Genomic DNA, 19577 nt, shown 5'->3' with positions numbered 1-19577 from the left:
GTGAGTATGCAAAACAGAACGTATTTTTGTGTTATTAGTTATTTATTATTATTATTAACCTGACTTTGCCCACTTGTGTTTTAAAAGATGGGATTCGTTTATGTAGGTGATCAGTCTCACCAAAGAATGAATCATTTTTTTTTAAAGATTTATTTATTTTTAGAGAGAGGGGGAGGGAGGGAGAAAGGGAGAGAAACCTGGATTGTTGCCTCTCACATGCCACCAGCTGGAGACCTGGCTTGCAACGCAGGCATGTGCGCTGACTGGGAATTGAACAGGCAACCTTTCAGTTCACAGCCTGGCACTCAATCCACGAAGCCACACCGGCTTGGGCTGAATCATTTTTTAAAGTCCCTTTACTGTATGCGGCATAATGTCATTCTGTAAAGAGGCAAAGTAGGTCTGTTCAGTCTTTAATGAAAAGACAGGGAAGTTTATTAAGCTCTTATTAACCTGGATAAACAAGCTTGATAAGTTATACATTCAGAGTTTTTAATGAGTTAAAACTAAATTATACTTTACCTGGTGGTTTTCCATATATAAATGGGGGGAGGAGGGGAAATATGTGACCAGAAGCTTTATGGTGGGCATTGAAAGACTCAATCATGCTGCATTAAGTTTTTGAAAAGTCAACAGCAACTAACTTGTTTGGATGCTCACAAGAAATGGAGAGGCGTTTGTTGTAGGGGGCAGGAAACTCAATCGCCACAGAGTTAAAAGTAGCACAGAAATCAAGGAGCAGAAACAATGTGCCTTCAGAGCGCTTCAAGCATGTTGCCATTTACTGTACAATGACGAGCTTGTGTGTTAGAAATTGAAACCAAATGGATATCCTCTGTACTCATACCAAGTTACTCCGCTGAAAGGTGAGCGGCAGGAATGTCCCAGCCAGCCTGGGGTTTTCAATAAATTCTTTCAGAGAACTAAGTGGAAAACCAGGCCCAGAGTTCAAACAGCCATTTTCTCGAAGCTGTAAAGTGAGTACGAGTAAGGACTGTAACTGAGCCCAGTGGAGTGATTCTATTTCATCAAACCTGGAGATTTCTGTAAAGCCAGATGATGGGCACGCCCAAAGTACCTTCGCTTCTTTGAGGTATGCGTGTGTTTTAAGCCACTCAAATAAGGCGAGATAGTGGGGAAAACTATTTCCGATGAGGATTGTAATGCCCGTGGTAGGAGCTCACCCTTAGTGAATGCTCACAAGTTTCACGCTGCCTCTCAATCATTTCACCCACACCGTAGTTTTGTGAGGTGTGCGCCCATTTTACAGATGAGAAAGCCTTCACCAAGGAGTTGGTTCACCCAGGTTGTGCAGCTAGGAAGAGGCAGAGGTGGGATTCAGACCAGAGGCCCTGTCCTTGTGCCCTTCACCTTGTCATGGTCGTCTCAGGAAACACTACGAGCGTGACAGTAAATTTTAGTAAATTAAAATTCCTATGCTCAGCTGAGTGGTTTAGAAACTGTGGCATTTCTCTTTTCAGGCCTACATCTGTTTACCATGATGTAAATGATTTTTACATGGTTATTGCCAGTTTATACAGCTGCGTCAGTGACTGCTTCATGGGCACCTCCTGTTGGACGCAGACATGTTCAGTGTCCTGCCTGTCACCACTCCCGGGGGCAATACCAGTTCCCAGCAGGTGGTGGATGACAGATGTGTGTGTTCCTTCAGGCAGACATGTCATTGCCCTCCCAGGGACCAGCCTGCGTCAGGCAGGGTGACAGAGTGTGTACAGAATACACCACCTTCCCTGTGGACCCGTTACCCTGCCCCGGGAGGGCAGGGGCGTGTCTATGCAGCAACCACGGAGCATCGCAGTGCGATGAGTAAGGGGCGTGGAAGAGGCCCCTGCGTGCTTTAGGACTCGGGGGGAAGAGGAGTGTTCAGGGGCTCACCTGATTGCACCAGAGCCCGCAGAAAGGCCTCGGAGAGAGATGGGCTTTCATTTTGTTCTACAGAAAAAGAGAGATAACATTTCAAAAGAGCGTCCCTTCGCTTGAATTCAGTTTATTGTGGGTTAATAAGATAAATTCCTCTCAAACCAACAGGACAGCCCAAACTTGTAATGACTTGCCTAGCCTGTAGGTTTCTTTTCTTAGTGCTTTTGTAAACAGTTTTTTTTTTCCTTTCTTTTGGTGTATATTTAGTGTTAAAGGAAATTTAAAATCTTTCCCATTTATTTTATGTCATTTTAGCCTTTTGCAGGCAAGAGTTTGAGAGAGAGAGAGAAAGCAAAATTATGGAACATGTATTCACATGCTTGCATAAATTTATTATTAAAAACTGGAAATTATCACCTAATACTTGTTCTAAACATTAACTTTCATGTGTCGCTCATAGGTGTTTCTTTATTTACGTGTAATTGAAACACTTCTTAAAGACTATATCTTAAGGTTTCTTTCCACAGAAAATAATAGTGATAATATGTTTTGAGTGCTAATGAGATGCCAAGCTGTATTCTAAAGTTTCTACATCATAATTTTATTTAATTCTTATAGCTTATGAGGTATATAGATACTATGATTATCCCTGCTCCACAAATGAAGAATTCGAGGTCTTGAAAGCTGAAGTAACTTGCCCCAAGTTACCCAGTTACTCACTGGTGGGGACGGGGAAGCGACCAGGCAGTCTGGTCCTGGGCCTCTGCCCTCAGCCTCCATCACACGTGTGCGCCGTCTCTGCACCCCCCTCGTTCCCTCAGCTCTTGAGCGCCTGGTGTACCAGGAACATTGAGAGCGCTGGGAAGGAGGAGTGTACGGAGGAGACAGACTGTGGCCCTTGCAGAGCTTGAATTCTAGTGAGGTGAGTCAGAACACAAACTAGGACGTTCACTGTGCAAGATGAAGATCGGAGATGAGGAGGAAGACAAGGCAGTAAAGGGAGTTGGGTTTTTTAATAGGGTAGGCAAAAGGGCCTCAAGGAGCAAGTGACATTTGAGTCAGCACGTGCAGGGGGAGAAAGAGGGAAACACTTGGGTAGCAGATGGAAGGACTTTGCGGAGGGAACAGCAAGCCCAAAGTCGAGGTGAGGCGGTATGGGCAGTGCCTGCGAAATGCTGAGCTGCCCAGTGTGTGGGCTGAAGGCTGGGGGGTAGAGAGGCCGACTGAGCAACACCTTGTAGGTACGTGGTAGACAAGTGTCTTCTCTTCCCTTATTAACATTGTCACTGTAAATTATCGATCATTTCGCAGGCATTCCACTCAATTCTTGTCGGGCAAGTGATTCAGGGGGAAACTGCTTTATGGAATGACTCAAACTACATCATTATGTAGTCTTTCATATTTTTCCATTCAAGAAATGTTTTACGTGCTTCCCGTGTGCTGGGTAGCCAGTTAGATTCCAAGGATACAAGCATGTTTAATGGCCTTTCAGCAAGCTCACTGGTTGGAAGGTGAGGTGAAAAGGGGTGTTTAAAGCAAGTCATTTGAATGCACACTCTTCGTTTTTCAAACCCCAGCTGAACTGTCCTGGCCTCTGTACTACCTGGCACTTATTATTCTGTCCTGAAATTATTTTCTTACACATCTGTCTCCTGCAAAACTGTGAAATTCATAAGGATGAAGTCCAGGCCTTGGTTATTTTTATATCTCCAATGCTCAACCTGGTGTAGCTATTATGCAACAGGTGTTTAAGAATGTTGCCCGGCTCGATTTGAGTGGAGGCTCGTATGGAGCGCTGTGTGCTCACTGTCAAGGGTGCACCAGCACTAACCCAGCCTGAGGGAACACTGGAGAACAGTGGTGACGTTTGAACCGGCCTTGGAATGTTCCTGTAGGAGTCTGCTAGGCCTGGAAGGTTGCCGCTTTCCCAAGGGAGCACAGGTAGAGCTACGAGAGGGTGTGGTGTGTTTGGGGAGAGTCCGCATGCCTTGGTGTGTTGGGGCAAGTGATAGGTAAGCCCCAAGGGAGGTTAAGGCAGACCAGTTCTAATATTCTGGACACAAACTGGTAAGACTCATACCCGTATTTGGGAATCAAGAGCAGAGTGAAAATTAGTACAAATGATTTGAAGGAAGGTGTAGTCTGGCAGGCTCCGTTTGTGGTGAGTAGTCCTAGGTGTCTCTTCAGCTTTCTTGTCCCAGTGGCCATGAAGCCAAATAGGTTTTTCCTGATAGAGTGTCAAGAAGAGGTAGTCAGAAGAATGACAGTTTTAATGCAGGTCACGTTCAGTTGCAGAGCCTGAAGACCGAAAAGCAGCGTGAAGGGCTGTGGCTGTGCTTGAGGTTTGAGACAGTGAGAATGTGTGCAGGGTAAGGATGCCTCTGGGAGAAGAGCAGAGGAAGGCGGGAGCAACAGGGGTGGCTGCCGACCAGGCAGTGCAAGCATCGGCGTGTGTCCAGTGCACAGGTAAATGAAGAAGGGAGCCCTGGCCGGGTGGCTCAGTTGGTTGGAGCAACCCAAAAGGTTGCAGGTTTAATTCCCAAGTAGGGCACATGCCTAGGTTGTGGGTTCAATTCCAGCTCAGGACACACATGGGAGGTGACCGATGCATGTTTCTCTCACATTGATGTTTCTCTCTCTCTCTCTCTCTCCTCTCTTTCTCTCTTTTCCTCCCTTTCCACTTTCCTTAAAATTAATGAACATGTCCTCAGGCAAGGATTTAAAAAATTAAAAATAAAGAAGAGAATGCAGCAGTGTGTAGAAGTAGATCCACTTGGAGATGAAAGAGGAGTTTTAACAGGTAAGATTCAGAGTAGCCACTGTGGGTAATAGGCCAGGCAGCTTCATCTTTCTCGTATCTTCCAACTGACTTTCCTGTGAGTTTGTGCAAATTTTATTGATTTGCTTACTTTTGTAATCATAGTGAAGGACATAAACGTGAGATGATCAATTTTGAGTTTTGACGACCTCATTGTTCAAAGGTGCTGTTCATAAACCTGAGCTTCTAATGGGCCGGAAGGCTCCCTGTGTGCCTTTCTCATTCTTAGGAATTCTCCAGGTGCGTGCCAGGTGAGCTCGTTCGCAGCCAGTCAGTACCTTTGCTGATGAACACACATATGAAGTCCCTTGTTCATCTTTGTCTGGTAGCACAGGACAGGAGGCAGCCCCTCTAAATGTCTGGTTTATTACACCTGTAGTCGTGAGACCCGTGTTCCCAGGCCTGTGGCCACAGGGGTTATTCTCGTGTAGTCTCCACCTGCCGCAGCAGACATCTTGTGGACTCTCCTGCAGAGGCAGGTGTTGACAGTACCACCACGGATACTCTGCTTTTAGCAGTGTAAGTTGTCACGAGAACCTTGCTTCGTGGGATGTTCTTGTTTCTCTGTCAGATCACCGCCCTCCTAAGACGTGCTCTGTTTTCGTTGTGACTCACCTGTACTCTTATGACTCTACCTTTCAAGTTCACTCTTGAGTTTAAGCAAATGGCGCTGGTCATGCAGAGTCCAGTTTCATGTGCCCCGCTCAGGTGGCACTGCCCTCGCTAACTCATGAATGTGGGAGAGTAAAGTCAGATTTCGCAATGTGGAAATGTAGGGTGCCACCGAAGTGTTATGTTCTGGAAGATAATGCACTCACTTAGCAGTTTAATACTGTATGCGGTGCAAGTCTTACTACAGACCCTTAGGGATTGTAAGACGTGGCTGTTGCCCTCAGGGTGTTATCAGCTAAATAGGGGAGATGATAAGTTTGTCCTTTATTTACACATTTCCTTATACTAAAAAAAAAAACAACTGTAGGGTTTCATTAGAGAGTAGATTCCCAATACTAGTTCACTAAAATTCTTTCTTGCTATAATGTATGCAATTCTAGAACATAAGGACCAGTCTTAGTTTAGTGTTGATGCTTCTGCCATGTAATCTTTGCCACTGAGACCCCAGAGTAAAAATCAGAAGGATGCATAGAGGTCAAGGTATTTTTCAGGACTTGGCTGGTGCACTAGGAAGCAGAAAGGAGGAGGCCGCGGGGGTTCAGAGTCTAGAATACAAAGACTGAGGAAGTCCGTACACACGCATGGGAATACGGAGGAGGGCGGGTGGGCCATTCGAACACAGTCCACACTGGTGTTCTGGCGGTCACCCAGAAGACAAGGTCCAGACAGTAAAAAGAAAAACACAGTTCAGCCTGAACGTCATCAACACCAAATGGTTTTGGACTTTATAATCTGTAACTATTCAGTGCTTTTCTTTCTGCATATCCTCACGCACATCTGCCTATATAAATTAATGGGGACAAACCATTCCTAGTATTTTGGAGACCCCATGCCTAACAGTCAGTAGGCATGTAATTAGTTGATTAAATTTTCTTTTTCATTTAAAAGGTGTGGTACCACTCTGGCTGGTGTAGCTCAGTGGATTGAGTGTGGGCCTGCGAGCCAAAGGGTCACCGGTTTGATTCCCAACCAGGGCACATACCTGGGGAGTGGGCCAGGTCCCCAGCAGGGGGCACGTGAGAGGCAACCACACATTAATGTTTCTCTCCTCCCCTTTCCCTCTCTCTAAAAATAAAGCAATAAACTCTTTAAAAAATAAAAAATAAAAGGTATGGTACCTATTTTCCTCAACTCTTAAATTCTTACATCTTCTTCATAACATGATTTTAAATGGTGTTCTGTTATATTTCGACATCTGAATGTGCTATCATTTACTTCTTCAGACTTTTTTAAACATTTGGTGGTTTCCAGTATTTTTTTAGCACTGTATTGAAGAACTTTATAATGAGTCCATAAGCTGGCCAGATAAGTACCTCGAATACATTCCTTTTGGCAGAATCAGAGGGTGTAGCATTTTAAGGCTTTTGATGCATGTCGCCAACTGGCCTTCAGAAACGCCACAGGTCTGTGCTCCTGCTCAGAGTGCATGAGTGTTTCCCAACACCCATATGAAAATTTCGACATTGCTGACACTCTTGCCAAAGAGTCACTCTTTAGGAAAGTACAAAATGACATTTTAATTGGAATATACTCTACTTTAATTTGGAATATACAGAAGTAATTATTGAATAAATGTAAATTCTCTGGTCAGAGTGCTAAGGGAGAGGAGTTACACTCTGGCAGGAAAGACAGACCCTATACACACGAGTTAACATGGTGTGTATGGGGTGTTGGATAGTGTAACGTTCTAAAGAGAGATGAAAAATACTAATACCGAGAAAGGGGATCTGGAATGTGCGGGGGTGTATGAGAGGAGAGAGAGGGGGTAAAATTTTATCTCATGCGGCCAGGGATAGGTGGCTTTTGAGTAAGGGCTCAAGGGAGCCAGCCGTGTGAACTGGTGGAAGACAGCGGTACCAGTCTCAGTGGAAAGGCCCGAGGTCGAGGTTGACTTGCCTGCGCTGGGAAGAGCAAGGACTGGAGAAAGGAAAAGTGCAATGAGAGGTTTGACAAGCCATGGAGAACCACAGCAGCTACAGTCTCAAAAGTCAGAAGGACTTCGGCTTTTAACCACAGCGACTTCATTTTAACAGGATCACTCAGATAGCCAAGTGGAGAATGCACCGAGTTGGGGCGAGGACAGGATCAGGGACGAGGCACTGCTGCACCTGGGGCAGGAGACTGTGGCTTCTTTGACCAGGGTTGTGGCAGTGGCGGTGGCGGTGGCCAGATTCCAGGTACCTGGCTTGAAGGTGAAGCCGACAGGATTTGCTTAGATGAGAGGCATGAGTGAGAGCAGAAGAGAGGAGTCAGAGATGACTCTGCACGTTCCGTTGTGAGCTGCGGAGGGAGGACAGTGTTGCCATTTACTGAGGTGGGGGTGGGTGTTGGAAGGTGGACATCAGGAGCTCAGTTACTGAGACAGTAAGTCGTGTAATGGATATAGAAGTGAAGGTGTAGAGTAGAAAGCTGGATATGCAAGTCTGGAGTACGTAGCAGAAGTCTGGTCTAGGGGTACAAATTTGGGATTCATCAACTTTTCAATGGTATTTAAAGCCACTAGATGGATGACATTGCCAGAGTAAGTGTAGAAAGGGCGCAGGTCAAGAGCACCCCTGGGGACCTCCCTCAAGCCCTGCAAGGCCCCTGTGGGCTACTCCTAAGCTTTAAAGGGCCAGGGAGACAGGAAGAATTACAAAGGAGACCAAGAAAGCACAGCCAGGAAAGTAGGAGGGAAGGCTGGCAGTCAAAAGTGCTGTTCTGGGAGCCAAGTCAAGTGTGTGTTTCAGGGGGGGAAATCGGCTGCATTAAATGCTGTTGACTGAGGAATGTGGTAGTTAAGAACTATTTTTTATTTTACTTTTCGATTACAGTTGACATTCATAGTTTCCCGTGTGCAGTGTAGTGATTAGGCAGTAATATACTTTACAAGGTGTTCCCCCTGATATTTCTAGTACCCACCTGGCTCCATGAATAGTTATTACAATATTATTAACTGTATTCCCTGTGCTGTACTTTACATCCCCATGACTGTTTTGTAACCACAAATCTGTGCTTCTTAATCTCTTCACCTTTTTTATCCTGTTCCAAGTCTACCTCCCCTCCAGCAACCATCAGTCTGTTCTCTGTGTCTGCGAGTCTATTTCTGTTTTGCTTGTTTATTTTGTTCTTTAGATTCCACGGAAAAGTGAAATCATGTGGTATTTGTCCTTCTCTGTCTGACTTATTTTACTTAGTGTAATATCACCTAAGTCCATCCGTGGTATCACAAATGGGAAGATTTCATTAAGAACACAATTTGGTGTAAAACCAGAAGGTTGTGTGTTTATGTAACAGGAAGTCTAGGGGTAGGCACTTCCAGATTTGGTGGTTCAGTAATGTCATCTTTCGGTCCTTCCACACCTCCTGCCTCAGCACGGTGCTTTTGTCAGTGACTTTTCAGTTAAAATATGGTCGCTGAGAGTTCCAGGTGTTAAGTCCTCCTGCTACTGCGTACGAAGGCCGGAAGTGATGGGCAGCAGCCCAGATAAGAGCTCTGTCCAGGCATGTCTGTCTACATTTATGGGGGCGGGGGGTTGTTCAGCCCCTAACCCCTGCCCCCCGTGCCCTTCTATCCAAGCCTTATCGGTACAGATGTGGTCACAAGGTCGCCCCTACCTAGCAGAAAGGTTGGGAACACACGTCTTTGGCTTTTTAAACCTTTCTTTAGAATGTGAGCAATGGAAATGGGGGTGGGGAACGACAGTGGGGGAGCCAGGAAAGACGTTCATTACCATCAGGTTAAATTTTTCTTAAGTCTTGACTATTTTTATTTACCCTTTGGTTTAGAGGTTTTGCTCACTTATATTTTGGAACGTGTGATTCTTTTTCATTGGCTTGACCTTGTCCGTTGTCCTTGGTCCTATATTTTACTCTGTGCCTTTTAATTTTGTATATGAGGTTATTTTTTTTAATTTTGCATTTTTATGTTGTCAAAGACATCTTTTACTTTACCATTTCCTTTGTGTTTATTCTTTACAAGACCTCTACTAAAAAGGAAGATGGATCTATATTTAATTATTATGGTAAATTTATATGGTTTTGTTTTAACCCTTTGTTAGCCCAATATTTTTTTGATGGTTGGTACTGGCAGTTAATATTTAAATGTCACTTACCAGGTGCCAGGTGCTGTTCTAAGCATTTTAAAAATGCAAACTCACTTAACTCTTCCAAGATCCTGTGACGGTAAGTACTGCTATAATCGCCCCCATTCTTACGTATGAGGAAATAGGGGTTCAGAGGGGTTGATGAGCCTACTCACAGCCCTCACATGGTAGAGCCCGGCACTAGATTTCTGACTTTTCATCACTGTACCATGCTGCTTCTCCAATTTTAACTTTTTAAAGCTCAACCATCTTAATACCACAGATGTCTTCACCGGTTTGCGATACCTCCCTTATCCTGTTCTGAATTTTTACATTTCTGAGACTTATATGCCAGTTTACTAATCTGTCAGTATAGATTTATGTTAGTAATAATCTTTTACTCTTTTATAATATCCTGTAAAAACTAGTAGCACAAGTTCTTTCACCTAATTGTTAAACTTGTTAAAACTTGTGGTGAGATATACATTACATAACATTTACCATTTCAGCCTTTTTTCAGCGTACAGTTCAGTGGTATTTAAGTCACTTCATGTGATTGTACAAGTATGACCACCACTGCATGCCTAGAACTCATCTTCCCAACCGAATCTCTTTATCCATCAGACCCCGACTCCCCATTCTCCCTCTCAGCCCCTGGCAACCACAGTTCTTTCTAGCTCCTGACTTCGACTGCTCCAGGTACATCATATAAGAAGAATCATGCAGTATTTTTCCTTTTGTGATCGGCATATTTCACTAACCATAATATCTTCAAGGTTCTTCCATATTGTAGTATGTGTCAGAATTTCCTTGCCTTTTAAGGCTGATTAAAATTTCATTGTATGACCCTGGCCCGTGTGGCTCAGTTGGATGGAGCATCGTCCTGTAAATGGAAAAGTCTTGGGGTCAGGACACATGCCTGGGTTGAGAGTTTGGTCCCTGACTGTTCAGGGCACAGAGGGAGGCGTCCGATTGATGTTTCTCTCCTACATCGTTGTTTCTTTCTTTCTCCCCTCCCTGCCACTACCCCCTGGCCACGTCCCTTCCCCTCTCTCTAAAGCCATTAAGTCCTCAGGTGAGGACTAAAAAAAAATCATCGTCTGTATGTGCCACCATTTGTTTGTCTATTCATGTGCTAGTGAACACTTGGTCGCCTCTCCGTTTTGACTCCTGAGAATGATACTATGAGATGTAGACATACAAATATCTCTTGAGGATCCTGCTTGTGATCCTTTTGGATCTATAGGCAAAAGGGACTTGCTGGATCATAGGGTAGTTCTATTTTTGGTTTTTTTGCAGAGCCCCCCCTGCCATTTTTCATGGACTCAGACCATTTTACTTTTCTATCAGCAAGGCACAGTTTCAAGTTCTCCAAATCCTCATGGATGCTTGTTACCTTCTGTTTTTATAATAGCCATCCCGATAGGTGTGATGTGGTTTTGGTGTGCATTTCCCTGATGACTAATGATGCTGAACATCTTTTCATGTACTTGTTGGCCATTGTATATCTCCTTTGGAGAAGAGCTCTATTCAAGTCTTCTGCCCATTTAGAAGATTAGATTGTTTTATTGTTGTTGAATTGTAGTCTTTCTGATTACTTTTATGTTCCAGAAAATTTTGGCCATTCTAACTTATTATGGACTAATTTTAATTGTTTAAAAAAATTCTCCCTGTGTCTATAAATAAGAAATGCTTTTAAATGAAAAAGGAGCTTTTTGCAAAAGGACCAAATGTTCTTTCATAAAATGTACTAAGAAATGACTTTCTCTTTGAATTTTACTAGAATTTTTATAAGTGATTTTTATTAAAAGATTCTGTAAAAAAAATTCTTCCAGTTCTTCCTTTCAAAACAACCACATGTAGATTCAGATTGGAATAGCATTCAACTAATATAGTAATTCAGGGAAGAATTAACCTGTAGGTTCAGTTACTCAAATCTTTTATGTTCCTCGTTTTTGTAGTTTCTTCAGAATACTAGCGCTTCTCGTACTTTATTCATAGAAAGAGTGCATGTTGCATGTATGTGTCTATGTAGATAATGACTTTGTGTTGCTAAAGCAAAGGATCTTTTTTCAGTTTTTCCTGGTACATTGGAAAACTGTTGTTGTTGTGTATTATAGTATCAGGCTTATTTAAACAGTTGTTAGACAATACTCTGCTACCAATGAAGAGAAAATTTTTAACATCTACACTAGTGCTAATAGAGAATTTGGTCCCTTTGAGTCGAGAGTGAATATGCAACCACTATTTTGAGTGTGTATAATTTATTTCTTCCATAAGTTGTTGTTTTTTTATCCCTTGGGGTAGACTCCATTTAATTTATTATAATAATGCCTCGTTACCATAGATAATTATGCACAAGGTCACCTTCTCTATATAGTTGTGTTTGAAGAAGCCCACTTATAATTAAAGCTATAAACATATTCTCTTTTTTTATATTTTAACTGTATTTATCTGTTTAGTTGGCAATTTTTTGCCCTGCTTCTAGTGGTTTATGGCCCTACTGCTTGCAGGCCTTATTAATATTTATTATATTTCTATAACAATATAATTTATATTTTAAACTGTACAGGTCAGCAATATATATGAATGACCTATATACTAATCCATATATACTATTTGTGAACCACCTATATACTAATAGTATACAAGTATATAGATCACTCATATATAACTGACCTCAGCAGTCGCCTTTTCACTGTCCAGTTAAAATTTGTGCTGCCTCTAGCCCTGCCGGGTCTCTCAGCCTCCTAAGTTGTTTCCCTGATTTCGAACTCTTCCCTTCAGTCAGTTCTGCAGCTGCTGCCCCACGATCACCTTCTGATACAGATGCTAGGAAATCTACAGTGCTGGGGCCTCTCCATCTTCCCCCCCATCCCCCACCGCCAACAACAAAAGTCTAAAGTTTTTAGCCTGGAAGTTAGTGCCGTCTTCAGTGATCTCATGCCAACTGCAAACTATCTGCCTGCCCAATCTCATTTTCTGTTTCTTCCCCAAGACACCTGTCCTCCAACTGAGTGAGGCAAATCACAGAACAAAATATTTCAGTGTGAAGAGAGGCGATGTGTTCTGTAGTATATCACTTTTACCGAAAATTTTGGGTAGTGATTTCTGTGGTAAGATGTCGGGTCTTTCTGGCAGGCACCCTGTACATCTGTGCTTTGCCATTACTTGCACTTATCTTACTATTGTGCACATTTTTATAAAGATGATCTGCGTCTTCGAGTACAGGTAATAGAGGTGTCCATTTTTTTTTAAATGGTAATTAAAACATCTCCCAAACCCATGAATGATACTGAATGTAAAAAGCAGCAAGTCATTTTTTCAGTGCTGAATAGCCTCGTGAAAACTATACTAACGCTGAATTCGTTCTTGTCTTGTTGAGGGCTCAGAGACAAGAATTTGCTTTGACTAGTAGGTGTGTCTGTGGTTTTGGAAACCTCTCACGTTACTGTGTGTTTTGTGGGCCCTGTGGGACCCGCCTTGTTTCCCAGACCTTTCCTTAAAGAGTGGAGCAGGCCACGAGGAGAATGCTGGTGAGGCTCCTGAGAGCTTTCTCCCAGAGAATGAGTCATTTGTAAGTGTCAGAACAAAGGAGTTCCATTTAGAAGTTCATTCTTTAGCTTTAGTTTCCAGTCCCAGGAAACACCATTATAGTACCATAAAGAATTTTCCAGAAGTAAAGTGAGTATTGTCATCATAGTCATATACTCTAAAGACCTCAGTTTGAGTTACTGGTATTTTAAGTCTTTTTTCTCCCACCTAGTAAAATGAGAAGAATTAAAAAAATACCTAATGCTTACAGATGCATGGGAATAAAAATAATAGAGTCTACCTACTTTAATTATTCATCCAATTCATGCTTCCTCATTTTCTTTATCTGTTTTGTCTCGAGTATCTTTGATTACATATTTAATCCCATGACTTTAATAATATCTTTTTATTTTATTATAAAAGTATGCTGCTTGTGGTAAGAGGATTCATGTGGAGGAACGTGTCAGCACACGAAGTATGGAGGGGACGGTCCCCATTCCTGCTTCTCTCTTTCTCTTTGCCCCCATCTCCCAATGGGCTGTATCCCATATGAGATAAAATTCTGGTATATTCTTCTGGAAGTTTTCAATATATAGCTAAGTGTAAACTTACAGAATAGGACAATATTAACAGTGTCCTTTTTCACTTAATAAAGCTTTCTATTGGATTTTTTGCTTTGTAAGATATTCCTTAAAGATTTTGTTTTTGAGTACTGTACTGTCCATTTAATTGGATTTTCCAAGCTGGTTGTCTGAGTAGATTGCTTGTTTGATGAAGGTATGTTTCAAATCCAGGGCACTCTCTGTGTTGCCATGCGAGGCAAAGGTGAATGTTACCCATCTCATATTTTCCCTGGACAAGAGATGGTCATGATGATAGAGTCAAACCAGTTCTCTATATGTGAGTTTATGCTAAAGGCATGGACTTAAACCACTGAGGCCAATAATATCTCTGCAGGTAGATCTTAGTCTTTGTGGTTCTTCTGGGATACATTACATGATGGGAAGTAACCCGATAAACATCACCTTTTCGGGCCTGTCCATCAGAGCAGTCCTGTGTTGACTTCATCATTTTAGAACCTGGTACTCTGGTTGCTCACAGCCTCTCAGCCTGGCATGGACAGGTCTTACCTTAATGTTGCTCACGATGTCCATGTTTTACTGCTGCTGTATGTGAAGTCTGCTTACAGGCACTTTAAGCCAACCTGGCCATTGAGGTCGACATCAGGGCTGCTGGTGAGACAGTTCCACACCTTGCAGTAGCCCCGGTGTTTTCATCATTGCACCTTAGAGCACCCTTCAGGTGAGAGGAGGTGCTCCAGGCAGCCTCCGCACTTGATACTTCTTCCTGTGACCGTGACCACGATGCTTCAGTTCTGGGGCACAGTACGGGGACCTGGGCTGGTGGAAGTGGCCTGTATTCCAGGCCTCAGTGTCACTGGTTAGGTGTGTGACCCCACTAGGCCATTTCAGTGCCTCAGCAGTTTTCTCATCTATAAACTGGGGACAGGAATAGTGATGCACTGTTTGGATTATTCTGGGTTTCCAGGGGCTAATCCTTTAGTAAAGTTGGCTTTCTTCAGTATGCTGTGTGCCCAGTGGTCAGGAGTACAAGCAGTGGTAGAATGGACAAGACTTGGCTGGGACTGCAAATGGCCATTAAGTGGAGGCGTGCAGTGTGGGAGGGGTGGCAGTGTGACTTGGCAGGCCAGAGGAATGATCCCTGGGCTTGAGGGAAAGCTTATTTCTGGTGGCGACGTGTGTGTTGGCTTCTAAGGGGGTACTGGTCTGTACTGACCCTGAGGTGTGCTGCGGAATGCCTGTGAACCTACGATGCCATCAGAAACAGTGCTGTGAAATGTCCCTTTCTGAGAAATAAGTGGATTTTCCAAACTTGTTCAGTCTTGATCGCATGTGGCAGTGGCCCAAAAATCTTCATCTGTAACTCGCCCAACCTTGTTCATTGGTTTCGGCAATGACTCATAAGAATGGTTTTGCTGAAAGGGTAGCAATTTGATGAATTTATATTAAAAAAATCTGTTTTTCTATACCTCCCAAAGCAAGTAAAACTTGTGTCTAACTGTACACTGACAAATCTTATGGATATTTGAATATCTAGTACATGCTAATTATAATAAGGGATGTAAGGAAAAATGTCTCCTTATTTAGCTAATAGACTGAAGAGTCTGTTGATATTAATGAAGGACAAATAAACTTGGTTAAGTTTTTTAAAGCTGTAATGTAGATAATGAGAGAAGACAATATGATTTCCAATTTTATTTACTCTTGCCTTTAAAAGAAATTTTAATAGCTTTATTACTATCATCATTATAATTTCACATTTATCCCACTTTATAATTCCATTTTTATCCCACTTGATTGACATATAATTGACAGATAAAGTTGTAAGATATGTAAAGTGTATGTTGTGGTCATTATATGTATGTGTATATTATGAAAGATATATATATATTGAATTAACACATCTACCTCACATATTTATCTTTTTTTTTTTTTTTGGTGAGGACATTGAAGTTCTGCTCTCTTAACAAATGTCAGTGATATAATGGTGTTATCAACTGTAGTCACCATGTTATACATTAGTGCCTCAGACCTTATGCATCTGATAGCTGACAGTTTGTACCCTTTACCTACCTCTCCCTATTTCCCCCACTTTACTCTTGGCCTGAAAAGGAAAATTAATGAATTCAGCAAACATTTATTCAATCTCAGTCTACGCTGTACACTTTGTTAGGCCCTGAGGGACAGAATGGAATCAGGACCTCTTCCTGTTCTCAAGGATCATAGAGGCTGGTCCAGAGACATATTGAAAGGGATGCTGAGATAAAAGCAAGAATCACTAGGAGTGTAAAGGGAGGTGTGGTCCATTGCACACAGAGGAGGGTGTCTTGGAAGGAAAGGCTTTTACAAAGAGGCCCTGATTCTTGACAGTGCTTCTCATACTTCAGGTGTATTTGAATCACCTGGGGATCTTGTTCAACTGGAGATTATGATTCATGGGTCCAGGGTGGGGCTGCAAATGAGTAGCAACAATTTAAAAGAACCAGCCGTTGGCTTTGTACTCACCAGGCAGGATAGAGGACTAGAATCGGGGGTGCCCAAGCTTTTGGCATCTCTGGGCCACACATCGATACACTTCACCATGTAATCACATGAAAATCTCATACCGTTTTAAGTAAATTGAGGATTTTTGTGTTGGGCCACGTTCATAGCCATCTTGGGCCACATGCAGTCCGTGGGCCACAGGTCGGACTCTGCTGGTAGATGGGAAGTAGGCCATTTCCCTCACAAAGATGGGCATAGCAGGGCCCAGAGGGGTGGAGACATGGCAGAGCATGAAGGGGAAGAAGTGGGTAGGCATCAACCCTGTGACTGCCATGTACGCCTGTAAAATTAAATATTTGTTGAGAGGTTTAACAGCAATACCCTGTAGATAAGGGGGAAATGGCGATTTGTAGATTGGGTCGTGAACTTGGTGTTCACGTTCAGGAGGTCTGCGTGAGGGAGTTGGGGAGGATAGAAGGCCAGCACCTACGGTGCCTGATGAGTTGCTCAGGCAAAAATAAGGGAGGGGGGAAGGATTGAGGGTTTGTAAGAGTTGGATTGAAACAAAGAGCTCTTTGGAAAGAAATGGTGTTCCTCTGCGTGAGGATAGTAACAGCCTGGTGTCAGAGGGAACAGGAGGGTGAGTGGAGCAGAATGCATGCCCGCACAGGAGTGTGGCTGAAGATGGGCAGAACTTTAATATGGGCGACTTCACATGTTGGGCCTAAGGAAATTAAGCTCCTTTTTCTCTATTACAGTGAGATTTTTATAGGTGAAACCACTGGGACAAAGCAATGAGCGTTATTTCCCAGACAAATCACTCTCCTTGCTATGGCGCCTTTAGTAATATGTTGATACTACCATTTCCATCTGAGGTCTTTTCACTTCTGGGGGAAACAAAGATGACCCCAGTGTTTTGAGGCTGGGGAAAAAGGAAAACCAGACTTAAAGTTAGCATACGTAGGTAAGAGGTTATCGAACTGTCCAGGTTGAAACATTCAGCATGGAAGTACAAGTGGCCTTGGGATTCAGAAGGAGAATAGGGCTGCAGGTGAGCATTTGAGGTTAACCCACATAGGGCCGGTTAAAGTGAATAAAACAGACTCTGTGAGAGAGATGGGTATAAAGAAAGTTGTAAAATAAAGGCTTGAACTTGGAAAATGCCCACATTCAAGCAGCCAATGTGAGGGAGTGTGATTTCAAAGATGCCAGAAAATGTGAAGCATATATATGTTGATAGGCAGAAACACTTTTGCTGCAAGGAAGAGTGAGAAATTCAAGTGGTAATCATTTAAGTTTGGAAAATAAGGAGTCAGGATGAAAAATATAAGAGGAACCCTGGCCAGATAGCCCAGTTGGTTAGAGCATTGTCCTGGTACATCAAGGTTGTAGGTTCAATCCCTGGTCAGAACATATGCAAGGTGTTCTGCCAATTTATGCCAATAAGTTCATAAATAAGTGAAACAACAATCCCATGTTTCTCTCTCTTAAAAAGAAAAAAAAAAAAGATGAGGAAAAATAGAATACTGCTAATATAGCACCACCTGGTGGTTAGATGTTAGGTATTTTTTGAATGAAGTGTTTTTGTTTTTTAAATCAAATTGATTTTTTTCCTTCCTGTTTGGTTGTTTTAAATGTTTCATCTATTTTTTAAAATCTGGTAGCCTAGTGCATGAATGGGCTTGTTTGTTTACTTCTTGACCAACAGTGTAGGGGAGAGAAGTCACATCAGTTTGCTTATTCTTTGATTTCAACTTTGCCGAAAGCTTGTGTCTCACGTGGCCCTTTCCGATCTATCACTGTATCCCAGAAGGCATGAGTGAGTTCCTCCAGGTTACATGGTTACAGCCACCCGGCAGGCCTGGCCACTATCTCTGCTCTTCTGCTTCTGCTACGTCAAAAATAAATAAGTCTGGGTGAAGACTGCATCCAAAGTTCTATGATTCTGAATATTCATTTTTTTATTTTCACTCGGTTCTTAGTGTAGGAGTTTGAGTTTGCAAGCTTACAACTTTTGAAATAAATGGCAGTAGAACTTTTTTTTTTTAACCCTGAAGGAAAACCTACATCTTTGAAGACTGCACAGCCGTCTTGGGTGAATGTGCCTAGACCACTTCCTAAGTCCAACGCGTCCTTGAAGAGTTCTGCGCTCCGGAGGACAGGAAGCCCTTCCTCCGTTACCAGCACCCGCAGTGATCTGAACACCTACAGCAATAATTGTGAGTCGGTCGAATGCCAGCTTTCGGGGGTTGTTGGAACTGTGGTTATACGAAAGCTAGCGTACCACATGTAATTATCAGAATTTTCGATTCTGTGGTTTATGGGAACACAGACATACGGTTTCTTCTCCCCACTTTTTTTTCTTTTGCTTTTTTGCTGTGAAAGTTTGGCAGGAAAAATATTCTTTCAATGACACTCTTTGGAAGAATGTGCAAACACTGAAATATTTGCGTAGAAGGACTTTTTTCTTTTTTACGTGAAAGATTCTAAAGCATGTCATTTGAAGTGAGAGTGTTCTTCAGTTTGTTTAAGGAGAGGACATGATCTAGGGGCCATTGGAACCCAACTAGAAATCCAAAAAAAAGATAACTTTAGCTCCATTTATTTTATAAAAAGATAAAATTTTCTAGATGTGTGTTTTATAAGCTTTGGATGCTAGATTCAGTGTAATATGACTAGCATATTATAAGTTCAAGCCTAATGTTAAGTAATTTGAAATCAGAAGAATATTTTAAAAGTTGTTCGCTAGTGTGAATTCTGTGTGTAATATGGGCGAATTAATTGAACTTTTCCTTTCCTTCAAAAAATGTATTTGATCTTAGTATTTACTTGCTCCTTTCCTTTTAAATCGGCTTACAAAATCAGTTAATTTGAACACGTTCAGAGTGCTTGCTGTGTACGAGCATCATGACAGATGGAGTGAGAAATACAGGTTATAAGAGAATCGATTCTTACCTGAAAGGGAATTGAGAAGAAAGAAGCTATGTACACGGATAAGAAGAATACCAGATAAAACAAGACATAAGGGTGGGGGGGGAGAGTTCTCTCTGCTTCCAGGAGGGGTCCATTTCTTTTTTCTGGTCGGAGGGGACGGGGACAGAGGGGGTTGTGGTTATTGCACCTTTGGAGAGTGGAGCAGTGTCACGGGGTTACCACACATTATTTCACCTTTTTTCCTCTCAAGTAACTTCTGCTGTTACTGATTCTATGTATAAGGCAATTTAGGCTCAAGAGGTTGTCACTGGCCCAAGGGCACACAGCCAGTATGTGAACAGAATTGAGAATGAGTTTCTGGAAGATGATTTCTTGTTATTGGAGTAACAACAAGCATGTTGTTGAGAGCTCCTTTAGCAGCAGTGGCTGGTTCCATGTTAATACACAGCTGGATAGCAGAGCTGTGTGAAGAAGACTGGGTTATGCTCCTTAAAATGAAACAGGATTATTATCTGTTTATTGCCTGGATTTTGAAGGTGTGGCATAAAATCAGAGGAACAGATAATTGGAACAGATAATTCTTGATGAATTTGGAAGGGTAGTTCACGC

The 19577-nt window shown here is 42.5% G+C and overlaps 1 protein-coding gene across 2 annotated transcripts in view; it reads left to right on the top strand.

Annotated features, from left to right (window-relative positions):
• The window catches only part of MTUS1 (microtubule associated scaffold protein 1), a 129515-nt gene that overhangs the window by 45721 nt on the left and 64217 nt on the right, over window positions 1-19577 (top strand). Inside the window, exon 4 of one of the 2 annotated variants that reach the window (XM_037128798.2) lies at window positions 18092-18253. The exons of the other annotated variant lie outside the window; for it this stretch is intronic. Coding sequence (XP_036984693.2) covers window positions 18092-18253 — 162 coding nt within the window. The remainder of the gene's footprint in view (window positions 1-18091; window positions 18254-19577) is intronic. 2 annotated transcript variants of the gene reach the window in all.

The sequence above is a fragment of the Artibeus jamaicensis genome, unplaced genomic scaffold (assembly GCF_021234435.1).
Source record: "Artibeus jamaicensis isolate MK-2021 breed Jamaican fruit bat unplaced genomic scaffold, CSHL_Jam_final scaffold_833, whole genome shotgun sequence".
NCBI classification, from domain to species: Eukaryota; Metazoa; Chordata; class Mammalia; order Chiroptera; family Phyllostomidae; genus Artibeus; species Artibeus jamaicensis.
Note: the sequence above shows the minus strand (reverse complement) of the source record. Positions and strands in the feature narration are given on the sequence as shown.